Raw genomic sequence first — 19155 nt, 5'->3', positions numbered from 1 at the left:
TATGGGCTTTTTCAAGGCTAAAGAATGGAATGCTCCTGACTGAAAGTCATGACTTGAGCTCCACTGAGCATGCATTTCACTTACTGAAGACAAAACTGAAGACAAAAAGCTCCTGAAACAATGAGGAACAGGAAACAACTGCATTAGAACAGGGCTGATTGGCAGAGTTTCACCAGGGAAGATACCTAGCATCTAGTGATGTCTGTTAGCTGCAGAAGTCTGACCCTGTGCATGTGAACTTTGCTGTCACTTTGCAGTTTGATCCAGTGTGTTGGAATAAAACAATCCAGAAACGGTCACTGTCCAATTACCTACAGCACTAAATTGTATTGATATAATAAGATTGTAAATTACAAAATACACATCTAAATAATCATACAGGTGCATGCCCAACCCCTTCATTATACAAGATGAGAAGAATTTCCAAAGTTACTTTGTGATGGCAAAGGCATATTTCACAAATACATGTTCATTAATGTTTTTTCCTACCAGGTGCTCTTTCAATAAACTGATGGTGTTCCCAAAAAGGAATTATGAATGGTACATGAACTATTGCAAGAATATAGGGACATCTATAGGCTTTGCCATAAAGAAAGCTTGAGTCTTCTCTCTTTGGAGGAGAAAGCTTGAGTCTTCTTTCTGAGGAGGAGAAAGCTTGAGTCCTCTCTCTCTGAGGGAGAGAAAGCTTGTCTTTTCTCTGAGGAAGAGAAGGCTTGTCTTCTCTCTGAGGAGGAGGCTGTCAGCTGCTGAGAAATACAGTTCACATTATGGCAACTCTGCTGGGCTTGCAGAAGAAAACAACAAAAAAAGCTGTGGTGAAGTCAACAAGGAATGAAAAGGGAAGAAAAAGGATCTTAAATGATTTGTGCAAATTCATAGGCAGTCCATTTGTGTGTGTGTGTGTGTGTGTGTGTGTGTGTGTGTGTGTGTGTGTGTGTGTGTGTGTGTGTGTGTGTGTGTGTGTGTGCGCGTGTGTGTATGTGTGTGTGTGTGTGTGTGTGTGTGTATGTGTGTGTATAGGTGGGGAATGTGGATATGAAAAATCCAAAAAACCTACAGAGGAGCAAATTCCTAACTCTTGAAAACAGAACTGTCTCATTACTAGGAAACGAATGCTGTGAGAGCCGCTACCATCTGATTAGTCACAATATCTACCGCCAGCTAAGCAGAGTGAACTCTTTTGGGTATTCACTGTTGAATCTGCAAGGAGCTGTCCAGCGCTGGTTAAATGAAGCAGCATACCTGCTATTCACCAATATCCACCAACCACTGCTTGCTGACTTTCTTAAAAGTTACCTCTGTAATCATTCCAAATCCAGAAAAAAAAGGTGATGGCATTTAAGGAAGTATTTTAGAAAAAATGTTTTGCACTTCCCAATTCTGACCAAGTGTACACAAACTGGTGTTTAACAGAGGCAGTACAAGCTTTTGCTCATGTTATGCAATTCTATTCAGATAGTCATTGTATCAAATGGTGGTCAGTGGGATCCAATGTTGCATTTAAAGTCTCCTCAGTGGATTAAATAACAAAACAAAACAAAAAAAAACATTGAAGTGAAAGTTTAACCGATTAAAAAACCACCCTGTTTGCCTATTAAGGCTATCCTCAGCATGGAAAGCCAGAAAAGCAATTAGTCCCCCCATAAGCACGAACTGATTAAGGTGACCGTGTAATCTAGCCTTAATGACAAACAAGCTCAAACTGCTTGGCCAAGCAGTCCTTAGGAGTATACAAGCCGCATCTGGATCTGGCGCCGTAACGTGCAAAGCGAGGCCCTCAGCTCCGTTCCCGCCATCTCTTATGATTAATATCAACACTCGACACCTTGCTTCTTCCACTTCATGCTCTGCAGTTAATGCCTCGGGGAGACACCTGTGCTTTGCCAGCACTTTTCCGTTCTTCTCTTTCAAATACAATACGTCGCAGACTGAACAAGCCAGGCAAAGCCGTTTGTTGGTAATCAGCCGGGTATCTATTTAAGGCTTCATTTTGCACCCTGTCACATCATATGGAGCTAATGGAGTTTGCACGTGTAAGGCGTGCCCATACGCGACGCGCTGTAACTGCACGCTATCAATATTGGTGCTCTCGGTGGATTTTAATAGCAACGCAGCTACCCGATCATCTTGTGTTAATAGCATACCTGAAGCGTGTCATGACAGCAGTACGCATCATCTGAGCTTTCTAGCAGATAAAAAGGTAAAAAAATAAGAAACACAGAACTACAAATAGTACATCTCTCCGGTTTCTGTGTGTACATGTAATTTATCATGCAATGGCAGATCACATGAAAGGTCATTTTGGCTTTATTGTGACAGAAGTATATTCTCCTTCAGTAAAGGAACTGGTTTCACATGCACTCATTTGAATGTTGTATTAGAATATCAAAAGTGCTACGGTGGCAATAGATGCAAGCGGGTGCCAATCAGCATGGTGTAATCTGCATAATGCTAATTGCCCCATATCATTATTAGCAACATTAGCATTTATGGCTAAGTAGGCTATTCTTTTAACATATTCTTTATTTATTGTGTTAACACTTGAGCATTTTTTGATACACTGAGCGTCAGTTAGGTTCAACTCTTAACTGCCACACTACTCTGTACCATCTTGCTAAAAGAGAACTAGAGAGAAAACCCAACACAACCACCACATTCACTCCACAACTCTGCTCAAGGTCTTGTGAATCCCTCCCCTTTTGTGCCTCCTTCTCTCTCTCCCTTTATACGCAACGAGATAGAATAATGCTTGCGGTGTGCTCCACCATGGCCTGGAACCCAAGAAGAGAGTGACTTTTCCATCCCTCTCAATTCTCAGGGTGGCACACGCAAAGACTTTCAGTCTTGGCTACACCTAAAAGCTTCTCTCTCCATTAGAAAATGGAGGGCAGCTACATTAGGTGCTCACACTAAACACGGTAATTGTGGAATATAAAGAGCATGCCGGGGTCATGTGGAGGAAGGCTCTGTGTTTGGGATGTGGGGGTGGGGTGTCCTGAGGGCTGAGACAAAGGACTTTGAGAGATAGGGGAAGTGACATGCCCTCAACAGCCTGCCTGTTGCTAATGGGAACTGACTGTGTGTGGCAAGTGGATTGAGATTTGATTCCACAGTTGCGCTTTTGAGGAGCGTGCGCACACACACACACACACACACACACACACACACATATACACATGCACCCACTTGTACACAATCCATTCTGGCCACTTAAAAGGGATGCTATATTGAGTGCTGTTTAACAGATGTTAAACAGACATACAATAGTCATGATTTTTTTGAAGGTGGGTCTTCTCCAGAACATTGCACTTTGACTGTGAGAGCTCTTTTAGATAAATTGACATTCAGGAATGTCGAGTGCAATACACTGTGGAAGCATGAAGTATTGCATTTTAGGGAAAATTTGCTTCAAATGACCTTAAAGTCAGGGATAATGTTGCAAAGCTAATACGGTTCCTTATCTTAATTCCAAGCCTAGCTAATAATCGGTTGTTTTTGTAGTCGAGAGTGAGTTTTAGTGTATTCCTGCAGGGCTGTGTTCACTCCCACAGGCACTGATGGATTAGTGCATGTGTGCGTGTGTGTGTGTGTGTGTGTGTGTGTGTGTGTGTGTTAGCAGGCAGCCTCAGGGACATGGTAGTGTGTAACTGGTGTCTGATGGAGAGACACGTGCTGTTTACAGACACCAAGTCAGCATTAAGGTGCTCCTGCAATTCTGTTGTAAGTCATACAAATCTTTATCAGCATATGAGCCATCATATGGAAATTTCAATGCGGCTTTAAGAAGCATTTGCTCTTTAGGTATCCTGCACTAGCATATATAAAAATATAATGCAAAGAAAATGTACTAAATAATAAGTCCTGTTTATATTCTTAATGAATTTAGAAGCCAGTTAGTACTCTCAGAAGTTTTCACATTCTCTCTTTTTAAAAATGTCTTCACATTTAGTAGGCTTTTTTTTTTAATTCCCGCAGTGTACAGATGTTTCAGCATTTCTATGATAAAAATCCTAAATTGATTAGGTTAATTATTAACACAAAATGACATTTGATTATATCTTAAACACTGTCAGACTATGACATCAAGTCATTAATTCAAAGCAAATCCAGATGTTTGCTTACATGCTACAACTAGGGATTTTTCTGAATTAGTACATTTGGAAGCTCAGTAAATAAACAAATAAATAAATTCCTATGATGCATGATATAGTTGCTTACTTTTTAACTTATAAGTGGTGTTGTAAACTCACGTCTCTTAGAGTCTTTCTGTAAAGGAAATTTTCCCTTGTGTGTCAATGCAGGCTGAACCATATATTTCACAATGCGTTTAAACATAGCTGGACCTTCCAGCAAACATGCTTGCGTGTGCTCAAAACGCGCATCGAAGGGAACTGCAGTCTCCTCCCAGCTCTCTCTCTCTTCTCTCTCTATACTCCACCCCCCATTCTCTCTTCTCCTCTGTCCCCTGCCAGTAGATCATATACAGCTCAATCAGCATGTGCGAACATAACCTCTGCATGCAGCCGACAGCCCGGGGAATGTCAGAGGCCAGCTGTCTTCTCTACCTCATGGCTCTCCAGACAGCCAGACAGCCTCCCTGGCATCTGGGCATGGGGTGTGCTGGCCAGGGTGGATAGGGGCATGCATCTCTGTTGAGCAGAAGCTGTTCTGGAGCCAGTTGCTACAACAGACCTACGCCGCTGTGTTTGCTCCCTACCACGCTTCCTACGGTCTAATTCAGGACAGGGGGTTGCCGATGGGGGCTAAGGAGAGGGAGGGGCTGGAGTGGGATGGAGATGTGGGGTTGGCGTGAACAAAGGTAGAGTGTTAACATCACTTCTCAAAAGAAGTTGGTGGTTTGAGGGGTGACAGTTTGGAGTCACATGATTATGCTACGTGTTTATGAATGTTTCAGTACTAATTAGCAAGTGACTGATTCTTGTCTCTTGGGTGTATTACAGTTTACGCTTGGATATGAAAGTGTGTGTGTGTAATACTTCATGCGTGTCCTTAAAGGGCACAGCAGCTAATGAAGCTAATGTCTCCAGTCAACAAGATCTCATGCATCTCCGCCCCCCGCCCCGCATATATTATTATCATAATATTACACTGCTTTTGTCATCTTTACACCAACATTCATGTGTCACCAAGAATCATGTGTCATTCAGGTGTCAGCAACATTCAGTTTACACTAACATTCAGGCGTCACCGAGAATAAGTTCCCCTTTTGCTTGGCTTGGCTTCTTTCCAGATTTTTCACCTGCTGCTCTCATTCTCAGATAGCTTATCTGAGGTCTGGACTTGAACTTCTGTAAAGCTGCTTTGTGACACAGCCCAACATCGGCATTGCGTGCTTGAGTTACAGTTGGCTCTTTAAGTGTGTCTTTTTATATAAGAAGTTAAAACAAGAAAGTCTATCTGGCTCCATTCATAATACCACTTATACAACAATATGGTAAAAACATAACATGCAAAGAATATTCCATGTTCTAGCTCAAAAACCTGATACTTGCAGACCCTGCACACAGCAGTCCTGCCCTGTGGAACTGGCTTGAAAGTGGCCAGTCAATCCAATAAAACAAAAAATAAGAAACAGTAGTGAAAACTTCAAGAAAAACAATTGACATTCACTATAAACCACTATTTTTGGTGTTTTTTCATCTTTTGATAGTGGATGTTATCAGTTTCTTAATTGAAACTAATATTTCATAACTTGGGCCCTGTATGCCAGATTCATAAACCATAATGGTAAGCATGCTACACCTCACAAAATATAGGACACAGTATTTAATTCCAATTCATGAAGTACCATCAGAAGGTGATAATTAGCACCAGTGTCAGCTTACTGCTGCACTTAATTCACCTGTGCCTGACGCAAAAGCCAATCAAAGTCAACATGTAAATGGTGCCATGCATATTAAAATCCTACACCAAGAGTCACATGACTGACAAACCCCAGTCTTGAGACCAGTGTTGCACTGAAAATTTCCAATTACATAAAAATTTAACTTATTTGTAAATTTCATCAAGACAGATTGTTTGAAAGCATGGTTGTGCAGAGCCGATGACTTCAATACCTCTTCTAAATCATGGCAGAGGAACATGTATTTTAACCCTGTCTTGTTCCCTTTGTCTTGGCTGTTCATTGGATGTTTGAATGACTGAATGTCTTTATGGATGTCTTTGAAAACCCGTATCTGCATGTATGTAGGTTTGTACTCCGTGCCTCCTCCTCTGTATGGTTATCCCAGCCTTCAAGTTTCTTAGCCTCTGTTATAGCCTGCTCCCCCCGTTTGCCTTCGTGTGCTTTTGTTTCTTTGTTGTCATGTATTCTCGGAATCTCTATGTTGGCTGTATGACCCTGGACTACCATAACGACTCTGAATCTGGATTTGTCCCTAATAAATCTTGCTCTTCTCCGCACGTGTCCGCTTCCTTACCGCTCACTGTTACAATGCTCACTCAGAACAGACCAAAAATGTCCCTTTTAAATAAATTAGTCAATTATCTAAATAGGTGCATGTGCAGAAATAACACCAAATATTGTTACAGAAAAGCTCAACTAATCCACATTAGCTTCTTACCAAGACATTTAGCACTGGACAGGTTTAGGTGGTATTTTTTTGCAGAGTGGTGTTCTAACATCATATGCAAACGAGGATGAAATGCAGTAGCACCCATATCATGCAAATGGTAAAATATACCAGCAGTCCACATTTATGAATGGGGAAATGTGTTATGGTGGCACTAATTACTACTAACATCATGTTAAATAGGTTTGTATGAATTTAGCCCCACATGTTTTACTACTGATATAATTTATTCATAAATGAATGCTAATTAACACTAAACCTCTTATTTCTGTTATGTTTCCTTTGGTCTGTTTATTTGGATTTTGTGGCCAAGTTTATGTGTTTGTTGTTGCTCTGAGTCTCAGACCATATATATAATGTACACACAAACATACACACTCACCAGCCACTTAATTAGGTACACCTGTTCAACTGATTGTTAATGCAAATATTTTATCAACCAATCACATGGCAGGTTCTCGATTCATTTTGGCATATAGACATGGTCAAGACGCCCTGCGGAAATTCAAACCAAAAATCAGAATGCAGAAGAAAGGTGGTTTAAGTGACTTTGAAGGTGGCATGGTTGTTGGTGCTTGACAGGCTGGTCTAAATATTTCAGAAACTGCTGATCTACTGGGATGTTCATATACAACCATCTGTAGGGTTTACAGAGAATGGGCCATAGAAGAGAAAATATCCAGTGAGTGGTAGATCTCTGAGCAAAAATGCTTTGCTGATGCCAGAGATCAGAGGAGCGTGGCTAGGCTGGTTCAATAGAAAGGCAACAGTAACTCAAATAGCCATTCGTTATAACCAAGTTATGCAGAAGAGAATCTGAATGCACAACACGTTGAACCTTGAAGCAGATGGGGGACAGCGGCAGAAGACCACACTGGGTGTTACTCCTGTCAGCTAAGAACAGGCAACTGAGGTTACAATTCACACATGCTCACCAAAATAGGACAACAGAAGATTGGACAAATGTCGCCTGGTCTGATGAGTCTTGATTTCTGCTGTGGCATTTGGATGGTAGGGTCAAAATTTGGCATAAACAACATGAAAGGATGGATCCATCCTTGTATCAACAGCTCAGGCTGGTGGTGGTGTAATGGATAATTTCTTGGCACACCATGGGCCCCTTATTACCAAGTGAGCATCGCTTAAATGCCTGTGTGATTCTATAATGTGGACCAAAATCGCTGAGGAATGTTTCCAGCATGTTGTTGAATTTATGCCATGAAGAACTAAACCAGTTCTGAAGGGTGTGTGTGTGTGTGTGTGTGTGTGTGTGTGTGTGTGTGTGTGTGTGTGTGTGTGTGTGTGTGTGTGTGTGTATAAAATATTTGTTGGTATATCATTCACTGTAATACACTGATTGCACTGATGAGCCTGAAATTCACCATCACAGAACCTGAAGTGCAGCCTGCCCTCTTCCGCCAAAAGCAGTGCTAATCGAATGACCCAGACTCCTCCCGCAGATATCAATAAACTCCCACGACAGAAGGGGCCACAGCTGGCAACGAGCATGTCCTGGCTCGAGCAGGGACGTGCGCAAACCGCATGCTAATTCCTAGCTGGCCCCGACCGCAGGTGGTGGCGGTCCTGTCCAGATCCCTTGCAGTGTGAGCGTCGGTAGTCTCAAATGAGTGGCTACACGTACGTGACGTACCAGTGCATGGAAAGCAGTGGCCATGTGCGACCAGGTCATGACTGGGCCATTTCTGTCCGGGCTGTGCTGAACAATTTGGGCTCTGGAATGTGAATGTGATTTGACCCGTCTTGAGGTCAGACAAAAGTGTGTGGTAACTCATATAATCACGGCGCAGAAAGAGAAAAAAGAAAAAAAAAACAGGCAGACCTTGAGAAAGGGAGGCTTTCTAAAGGGACGATACAGGCTTTGTTACACATACTTGTATCTCAGCTCTGCTTCTCACTGACTGCTCTCTTTTTGTCTGACTGAAGTGTCTTGCACCAACTACTTCCATACCCCAGTCTCTGGCTTTTCCTACCCATCTGATATATTGTTCTGCTTAATTATTCCTGCCAAATTTTTGCTGAGAACTGGAATAGCATTTTGTATTCCTCTTTGTGCCATGACTCTGCTCTACACAAGCACAAGAGAAATAATTAAGGCAACTTCTTTAATCGTATTAATGGATCCCAACCCCTGAAGGCAAAAAAACATATTGTTTGCTGCATTTTGAGCTCTTGGTAAATATAGTGTTGAGAAAGGTGCGCAGAATATTCGCCAAACAAGTTTTACTTTAGATGTTGTGGAGTTTGGTGGTGGTGGTGGTGGTGGTGGTGGTGGTGGTGCAGCTGTTCCTGATCTGCCAGACCAGACCAGAGATTTGAAATTCTCAAATAAAACTGCTGCAACTGTCAATTAATAAAGGCTCCAAAACAGAGTTCTGCCAGGCATCAATATGCCTTTTTTGCTGCAGAAAAGAATTTTTTGATAAGCATCACTGCCAACACCATTAATAAGCTGCTAAAACACATGCCGCATACTGCCGGATTAATTTATATGGGCTATTACGTTGATATGGCAACGTTAATGAAGACTTCAGCTTGGGAGGTAGAGAGAGAATTTGGCTGTGGGTGTTACAGTAAGACAGCATAGGAATACAGCTGCTCAGAAAGCTTCTATGATGTTTATGCTGTATTGAATATAGTGCAGGATGCTGGCTGTCAGTGTGTGGAGATGGACAGGAGAAAGTAGCTCGCACATAAACACCCAAAGTCTCTGGAGGTACACAGGACATGCCCGCACTCGCTGGGAGAGGGACTGAGAGATTCAAATTGGAGCATATCATCTGCTACTGAGGCAACACAGCACTGGGAAGGGAAGCTAGGAGATATCATAGCTTTATATTTGTGTAGTTATCATTGGGTTGTGGGAGGAAATAAAGAAAAACAGTTGGGCTGGGGAAAGGGTTGACAGCTGTTCCTTTTGATTCCTCTCATAAAATCTGAACAAATTTAATAGAACCAGTTTCCCAACCTCTGAAGAAAGATAAAAGTGGGAAAGCCTAAAACATTAAAAAAAAAAAGATATATAGAAATAATAGAAACAGGAGAGGCAAAAAAGAGACACCCAGTTAATTGGACTTCAAGGCACTAACCTCCAGAGTGGGGAGGTGGCCCACAGAGAAGCACCACCCCCTGTCCCTCCCTCACAGACACTGCACTTCTCCGGTGAGTCTTGAAGTTTTCTAAGTCTAGGGAAAAGAAAAAACACACAAACAATGAAATTCATGAATAATTCACTAGGTTTTATATGTGTGTGTGAGAGTGTGAGAGTGAGAGAGAGAGAGGAAAGACAGAAACAGAGACAGAAACAGAAAGAGACAGAGGTAGATGGAAAAAGAGACATAAAAAAAGACAGTAAGCAAGACAGTAAGCAAGAAACAGATAATACATTTTACTGATTGATGTACTAACCCAAAGCTTATACAAAAGCATACAAAACATAGAATTAGCAGTCTGTTCTTGTATTTTGAGGCAGTGTAGATTTTTAGAGCTGTGTTGTTGCTCTGCCAGAGTTGGGACTTCAGTGCGGAGAGACTGTATAAACAGCCTTTAGCTCATTCGGTGGCTGTACCACTACCCATCATATGTGTTTATGCAGAAGACTCAAACCTCCTGCTGGCTCAGCCTCAGAGTTTGAGCATTTTGGTTAAAGTGGGTGGAAGCAGTCAAAGACTCCCTTTGGCAAGTCCACTGCTTAGCGTATCTTATGATATCCTGCTGCCTGAATGTAATGTGGCTGAATTTGAATACTCAAATGATGCAATCTGTGAAGAAACCAATGACGGATGTCTAGATGACTCAGATTAAAAGGACACAATTCAAAAATGCTGTCAGTAAATGAAAGCCATGAATCTTGTTTGCATACCCGACACTTTTTTGAAATGTATTATTTCATCCATTATTAGGTACATTTGCGTATTTCAGTGCAATATTCCATTGACAGATATAATTAAAAGAGAGTTAGATGACTGTTTGGATCTGAGTTTGTTGATAAGGCTACCATACAGAGATGTGGCTTAAATCAACTATGATTTAAGATTTACTGTGCTCTAAGATGATGCACATATTCTCCTTTGGAGAAAGGGAAAAAAAAAATTCCAAAAGATAAAAGGAAAAAAAACCAAAAAACAATTCTGAAACCAAAAAGGAAAAAAATAAAACAATCCAAAACAAAAACCCATTCAAAAACCAAAAAGGAAAAAAAAAGAAATTCTAAAAGATACTGCAGTAGGAAAGCACTTTGCTAAATGCACACAACATTCTGCTGTTGCGACAAAAATCTTGTGTTTGTTTCTGATGCTTTTGAGAAACAAACCTTAATCACGATGCATAAGATATATGAACTGGATCTATCATAGTGGGAAAAACAAACAAAAACCGAATGAGACACTCGGCTAAATGGTGCTACTGAGCTGCAGCACTAGGGCACCTGCCACTGAGCATTTCAGAGCTGTCCCCACTCTTACACACCTAAATTAGCATGTGATAGATGCAGTAACTTGCTGGTGCATTGAGCTGATGGACCGAATAAAATAGATAGATAGATAGATAGATAGATAGATAGATAGATAGATAGATAGATAGATAGATAGAATCACTCAAAAGTTGCAAAAAAGCCTCCAGCTTGTGCATGATCTAAAACAATTCTCATCCTCAAACATAAAAAATGAAACTCTTTCTCATGTGCAGTTTTATGGGATTCAACAGACTGATTATCCAAAGGTGGAATCAATAACAGGCCCCAAGCAGATGAGCGATCCACTGCATACCGCCATGGCAATGGCAGAATTCTGCCCAGCATAAGTCACACATCAATGGCTTTAATGTCTCCCCTAGTTATCACGCTGCCTTTCTGTTCTATTCTACATGGGTTCACCGGCATCCACCACAAAGCCATTCCAAAAATACTTCAGAAGCTGAAATTACCTCTTCCTCTGGAACTAATTTAGTTTTTGACAACTGATGGAAAACAATAACATGCCTAGGAGTCCTGGTTTTGACTCGTGGGACCACAGGGCGTAGAATGTTGGAGGATGGCAATTTGTGGAGTTAGATATCCTATGGTTGAGTGGCCTGTGATGTCTCAGGTGGGCTTTGTACAGAGGCTGCTACATTCCACAACCCCTCCACAACCCCTGTTCTTGATTAGGTGAAACGCAGTCAAAGTAGAAGTTGTTTAGCTCCCTCCCACTACTGTTTAGGGTAAAGTTCTTATCTGAAAAAGGAGGGTGTGTGTAAAAAGGAGGGCTAAATGTGTGTAATGGCGTCCTGTTTGCAAATCATGGCTCAGAGACACAAACGGTGTCATCAGTGTCTTTAAAGCCTTTGATCTTGATGAGGTATGTTCCTGGTTTTCCAGCTGAAAAAAATGGACCTCAAAGTTTCAAAAGCCTAACTTAACTTGAATGGTTCAAAGGCAACCAATAAAAGGCAGCTTCGCTTCTCCAACTATCATTATCTAAATCACAGTAATAATTATTTTGTGTCAAACACCCTTATTCACTGTCAGCACCTGAGGCATTATATGTAATGTTGAGACAAAAGTCACCCAGGCACTGAAATTCTAAGAACATATAATGCCCTATCAGAAGAATTAGCTCTCATTAAACTCCCTTCCAATATGCCTGACTCGGTGATGTCACCTGGAGCACTGGAGCATGGATGAAGGGGCTCTTTGCAAGCTAAATCGATGCTAAGTCTCCCTCAGTCTAGCTATCATCCTCCTCTCTCGACGCAGACTTCTGATTGGTTCCGCTCCAGGGCCAGAATTAAATGCAGAACTACAGAGGTCATTGATTTATGAAGAGTGCTATAAGGTCAGCTAATAAATGTCATGTTGGCCACAGAACAAGTCTATTAAGTGGCTTTGCCTTAATTATTATGTAAAATGTAAATCTCTCTCTTAAACCTTGGGAGCCACTTTGATTTAACAGCAAACCGCGGCACTGCCAGCATATTAAGAAAAGAAATTCACTTTTTTAAAAGCTTAATGTGGGATTTGCAGCCACGGTCCATCCAAATCTGTAATAAACAGGTTGCATTTAAAGTTCTTTGAGCAGAACTAAAAATAAATTAGCGAGCCATTGTTGAACATTGTCAAATAACTAAACAAATACACTTCATGGCTTGAAAAATAAATGTGCCAAATAAATACCATGTCTGTAGCAACCTCAACAGCATGGAAAAGCAAAAACCAAAATAGCACTAAGTTACATGAACTTCCAAGTCACATAAAACTTTCACTGAAGTATATTTAACAAAAAACCTCATTTGTACTCAATTACATGCCGTTATGCTTCTTTAACCCGTCGACACACAAGTTCTTATTCTCGTAAATGGTTCCTACACCCTGGGGTTTCCGGAGGCTGCTCGTGCTTGTCTGATGTATTTCACTGCTTACACACATCTGCAGAGTATCTGCAATGTACCGCCTAATCAGCAGGTAATAAGAGGGCAACGAGCTGACTGAATGCTTTGCTGAGTGAAATTTAAAGCACGACACTGTTCTTCATAATGAGGAGCTCCAAATTAAAAAATAGTGATGGTTTTCTTTGTCCAGTGTTTCTTTTAACATGCTGTTGGCACTTAATATACCTATCCCAATGCTGACTGTGTGTAATAATACACACAGTGTATTAAGGTGTGTAATAAGACCTTAATTAAAACGTGTCTAGACAGGCTGGTTATTGAAGCAAAGAATTTCTGTGAGAAGTTTTCTAAGCTATGTTTTTAGGTAATATACTTTCTGTTTGAAGAATTACAAAATATTTATGTAAGGTGTGATTTAAGAAAAATTGAAAAAGAAAGAAAGACAAACACAGAGAGAGAGAGAGAGAGAGAGAGAGAGGGAGAGAGAGAGAGAGAGAGAGAGAGAGAGAGAGAGAGAGAGAGAGAGAGGGAGAGAGAGAGAGAGAGAGAGAGAGAGAGCTCTCTGTCACCATTGGAAGGTACACTCGAATATGTTCCAAAATCACACACTGTCATGATGTGATTATCTAGTTTCCCATATTTGGCACTGGTATTGGTAAAAAGGCCTACTGTTTTGCTAAAATTAGTCTGCATTTCTATTTCTTCCCTGTTGTTTTTTAAGGCAGTCGGTTTTAGATTCTGTCCTGTGTAAAAAGTAGAGTAACCCTCTTCAAATAGATGCTAAATCTTTTTTTTATTTATTTATTTTTTTTTTATGCAGTGAAAAAGCCTTCAGGCAGATGATCTTATGTGAGCTATAAGTCATAGGGACTGATTTTAGAAAGCTTATGTAGGAATCCTTGAATTCGGCTTCTTGCTATCTCTTACTACTTCAATCTGCTGACTGAAGATTTAGAGCTGCAAGGCTTTAAATGCATCACATCAGAGACCTGTGGAAATCACACTTATTTGGTGATTCTCTAATGAGGGCTCTCAGATGGATAAGGGCGGAAGATATATCAACCTCCTGTGCACAAAAAGGGCTAAAGCTTTTACTAAGCTAAATCTTTGCTCTCACTATTCCTATATATTCACAACTGTCTAGAAAATACATTCATTTAAAAGGAACATTAAAAAGGAGCTATATTAAAATTTCATACTAAAAAGAGCAAGATCAGGCAAAACAGGCAAAATTGTTCATTTCCTAACCAGTAAAATCTGTAAATTGGTTTTCATTCACTCAGCTGATGGTGAGTCACATGTTACAGAATATGACCATCATAACTGGCAAGCAGCTAGGAAGGATTCAGTAGTGCATAAAAATATAAATATAAAAGACAGGGCTTTGAGTACAACCACCTGTAACATAAATTTGGTGGGTTTCTCTTTTTTGCTTATTTCCGATCAATACCTCATTCACTTTTATTTTTGCCCTTTTCTTTTTTTTTTGTTTTAGTTAGAAACCCGACCCATTCGTTTGAGCAAGCACGAGCCCAGCAACCCCACACGATCCTGGCACTTGCGCACGCGAGATCGCTGGCCTATTGGGTCCAATCTGGGCGAGGACAGACTGGCAACAAAGGCCTGGAGTGGCACTTTCATGTGTGGCGCAGGACAGGATGTTAGATAAAAGCCTCACAGAAGTCAGAAAATTGAGAGCCCACGAGAACAAAGTGGACAAACGCATTCAACATCTAAGGTATTGAATTAATTCCCCAATACTCTCCACCCCCCCCCCCCCCCCCGCACCCCCCAAAAAAGAACAATCTTTTTGGGAGGATATTTTGGAGGGAGATGAAAAGGCTGTTGTGATTTGTGGGTTTGTGAGAGGATGCACATGGCCGTTTTGAACAGGACAGCCGCGGGGCTTGCCATCACCATCGGGGGAGGAGCTTACCAGCCTAGTGATACAATCGCATCAAGGTGTGTATCAAAAATGGTCCCATCTTTTCTTCCCCATGTCCCCAAAAAAAGGAGCAAATGGAGTACTGTTGGGCGAGAGTTGTCCTCGGTGGGGAATCTGAGCAAAACGCACCTTTCAAACAACCGAGGGAGAAAAAGGGCGGGAAGAAAGAGCTGCCACTCTTTCTGTTATTCCTTTCTGTAGACCCGTATGCACTACAAGGCTACCATCTTAGCTGTCAGAATGCTAAGAGCTGTTTGTGGACTGGAGATTATAACAAATACAATATAAGTGCAATAAGCCAGGACTGAATTTTGTTTTGTTTATTTTTTTGCATTACGAGTAAGGTTAGTTGTGCCAAAATCGTGAGGCAAAATTATCCTTGTACCAGTAAAATTATGTGCTTTTAGCTGATGTTTTGCTCATTATTAATCCTAACAGTAACCCTGTAAAAATGGATGTATCATTCTTTCATTTGTCTCTGACTAGCTTGGCTGAGGCTTCTTTAGTGGCAAATCATGATGTTTTCCCCATTCTTGCCTAACACCAATCTTAAATGCATATCGCCTTAACGTCGCCACTATTCTTTGACATGTTCTCCAGCCCTACACAGTTGCTATCACTTACCTTCTATCTGCTATCACTTATCTTCATCCCGAATCTAGCACCAAATCCACTCTCTGACCATCTAACTGCAAAACACCCCAACAGTAATAAAAAACAATCCTGCAGTCCCCCCCAAACATCAGGCAAAACTGATGACAACACATACGTCAATCTAAATTAATCTGAATAACATGTCCTATTACCATTAGCAGTCATTAAATACTGGAACAATTTATCACCATTCAAGTGAGCTGTCATCCCTCCATAAAGACAAGTGATTCAGGCCAAGCAAGCACCACCCATGGAAGATCACATATGCAAAGAAGAGGAGGGAGTCCGTTCTTTCACAGAACTCATTCCGTTTAGAGGAAAGGCAATCCATCTAGCTGGCCAGGAACAATGAAACAGATCGCTTTCTTGGCACTCAAGATTGCATGATGAAGACTTTTTTTTAGAAGATGGCAGGGTGAAACGCACTGTCAAACACGCAGTGTATTTTCCCTTGTAAACCAGATAACTACACCTAACACCAGATCTGCTTCTAGCTCTGATCTCATCCGTACCTATCTATACCTCATACTATCCAGTCATTTTTAATTCTAAGTGTGTATATATATATATATATATATATATATATATATATATATATATACACACACACACACACACACACACACACACACACACACACATACACACACACACAGGGCCTTGAAAAAGTATTCATACCCTGTGAACTTTTCCACATTTTTTCATGTTGCACCTACAAACTTAATTGTATTTTATTGGGATTTTATGTGATAAACGAACACTAAGTACCAATTAATTGTGAAGTCAAAAGAAAATGATACGTGGTTTTCAAATTTTTTATAAATAAAAAACTGGAAAGTGTAGCGTGCATTTGTATTTTCCCCCCCTGCTGGAAGGTGAGCTACAATGGAATGGTTTAGATCAAAGCACCTTCATGTGTTAGAATGGCCCAGTCAAAGTCCAGACCTAAATCCCATTGAGAATCTGTGGCAAGACTTGAAAATTGCTGTTCACAGATGCTCTCCATCCAATCTGACTGAGTTTGAGCCATTTTGCAAAGAAGAATGGGCAAACATTTCAGCCTGTAGATGTGCAAAGCTGGTAGAGACATACCCCAAAAGACTTGCAGCTGTAATTGCAGCAAAAGGTGGTCCCACAGTCAGGGGGGCAAAATACAAATGCATGCTATACTTTCCAATTTTTTATTTATTAAAACATTTGAAAACCACATATCATTTTCTTTTCACTTCACAATTACTTGCTACTTTGTGTTCGTTTATCACATAAAATCCCAATAAAATAAATTTAAGTTTGTATGTGTAACATGAAAAAATGTGAAAAAGTTCAAGTGGTATGAATACTTTTTCAAGGCCCTGTGTGTGTGTGTGTGTATATATATATATATAGAGAGAGAGAGAGAGAGAGAGAGAGAGAGAGAGAGTTGGTTTAGGTGGTACTGGTCTCGTCTTTGCATGGTTCACAGGTGCACTTGCAAATGACGTGGCCGTGCTTGAATGTTTGATGGTTCATGAGACTGCGGACTCTCACGCTTCCTTTTCTGCTTTCCCCAGGCTTAGGAACCCCCACAGCTTAAAAGGAACCTGCTTAAACCGCCATTTCTTTAGGACATGCCATTTGACTTACTTCACTCCTGTTGGCATCACATCTAATGCTTCACAAAGGAGTACTCCCAGATAGGGGAACTTTTTCCTTTTTTTATGCCTTTATGCTTCTGCAGCAGCGGTATGTGATTATGGCCTTTTCACGTGTGTAACCTTGGTATCACCTTCACACATTGTATGGCTCTGTCACGATATGGCCCCTCCCCCCGAATGCCTCTGTGTGTGTGTGTGTGTGTGTATGTGTGTGTTTTTCAAAGTGGCCACGCCCTCCCTATGTCTCACACCTGCTCCTCATTGTGTCATTAGCTTACATGTATAAAAGTCTATCGTTTATATGTTTGTGTTGTCGGTGTTTAACCCGTTAGCCTATGTGTTAAGTGCTATATGTTACGTGTGCAAATAAATGTATGTTCTTGTGTCTGCAACTCGTCCCCACATCCTGCTTGAACCGCCTCGTTACAGAAACACTGACCGGTGAAGGATGCCTGGGAAAGGAAAGAAAAAGAAGGCTAAGAAGGGAAGTAAACGCCCTCCCACAGCCCTCGCAGGGAAACCCTCCATGTTCTTGGGGACACTCCTGACTCCCACAGTAGGGGAGAGCAGTCCAGGTGAGTGTGGTCCTTCTGCGGATGCTGGGGAGTCGTACAGAACCGCGTCTGGCCACCGGGACTGGTACAATGATGTCCAGTACTCTGAGTCGGACTCCGTAGACTCCTGTTATCCTGCGGAAAGACCCTCACTCATCCTGGCCTCACTCCAGATGTCCACAACAGGAGAGGAACCCACTGGACGATTTTGGGGAGGATCTTGATTATGGTCTGGGGTCGGACTCTGCTGAGTCCTACAGAGATCAGCCGGACTACGAGAACCGGCACTTGGAAGTGGACTCCGCTGGGTCCTATGACCTCTACATGGACGACCATAAGGACTGTGATGACTGTGGAGATGTCAGTCTGTGGTCGGACATGGGGTCCGATTATGCGGATCCACCGATGGAGGTGGAGCAGGTCCTCCATGGGGATTCTCTCGCGGACAGTGACGCTCGGTCTGTCGTCTCAGAGAATGACGAGCCTCTGGCACCTAAGAGGTGGCCCAAGACTCCGCCTAGGAGGTATCACCTAGGTACAAGCAAGCCAGCCAGCACGAAACACCTAGAGGGAGCCTCGTTCAAGGAGAGAACTCCCTTCGCTAGGGCACACAGCCCCGAACTCTTTCACCCGTACTGAAGCCTCATAGAGGCAAGAAGAAGGCAATACCAGTGCCCACTCCAGAGACAGGCAAGGTGGCTGGTGCGCCCCCTGTGGCGGGACAGCAAAGGTTGCCGCCCCCAAATTGGCGAGGGGCAATTCCCCACAGGCGGGTTGGACTGCAACCCAGCTGACAACTGGGTAACAGCCCGGGGCTCTCGCCGGCTTATTTGGACTCGTTAACTTGTTAAATAATGTAACCATCCCAGTCACTGTGTCTGTCCTCGTCACGTTGTTTGTACTAGTCCTTTTGTCCCCTTTGGTGTCTGTGCTTGTGCCTGTTAGTGTGTCCGTCCCTGTATCTGTTGTCATCTTGGTGTCTGTCCTTCCCCCATCTGTCTTGCTCACGCTGACCCGTGTCAGGTCGTTCTGTCCTCTGGCCTCGCCATTTGGCGTTGGTCTCGGGGCTGCAGCCCGATAGGCTGGTGCGCATGGAGTCGCACCGTTGGGGAGGGGCTCTGTCATGGCCCCTCCCCCTGAACACCTCTGTGTGTGTGAATGTGTGTTCGTCAAAGTGGCCACACCGTCCCTGTGTCTCACACCTGCTCCTCATTGTGTCATTAGCATACATATATAAAAGTCTATCGTTTTCCCCGTTTAACCCCGTTAGCCTGCATGCTAAGTGTTATATGATACGTATGTTCTTGTGTCTGCAACTCGTCCCCGCATCCTGCTTGAACCTCCTCTTTACAGGCTCCCAGCCCCCACCAAGCAAAAATAAATTTCAAGTT

The 19155-nt window shown here is 42.1% G+C and overlaps 1 protein-coding gene across 5 annotated transcripts in view; it reads right to left on the bottom strand.

Annotated features, from left to right (window-relative positions):
* Nucleotides 1-19155, bottom strand: part of cntn4 (contactin 4) — a 105916-nt gene that overhangs the window by 51379 nt on the left and 35382 nt on the right. For all 5 annotated transcript variants that reach the window (XM_027005015.2, XM_027005011.2, XM_027005010.2 and 2 more), the window contains exon 5: nt 9701-9796. In XM_027005015.2, the coding sequence (XP_026860816.2) occupies nt 9701-9796 (96 nt within the window). The remainder of the gene's footprint in view (nt 1-9700; nt 9797-19155) is intronic.

This window comes from Electrophorus electricus, chromosome 3 (genome assembly GCF_013358815.1).
Source record: "Electrophorus electricus isolate fEleEle1 chromosome 3, fEleEle1.pri, whole genome shotgun sequence".
Taxonomy (NCBI): Eukaryota; Metazoa; Chordata; class Actinopteri; order Gymnotiformes; family Gymnotidae; genus Electrophorus; species Electrophorus electricus.
This window is presented reverse-complemented; position numbering and strand designations above follow the sequence as displayed.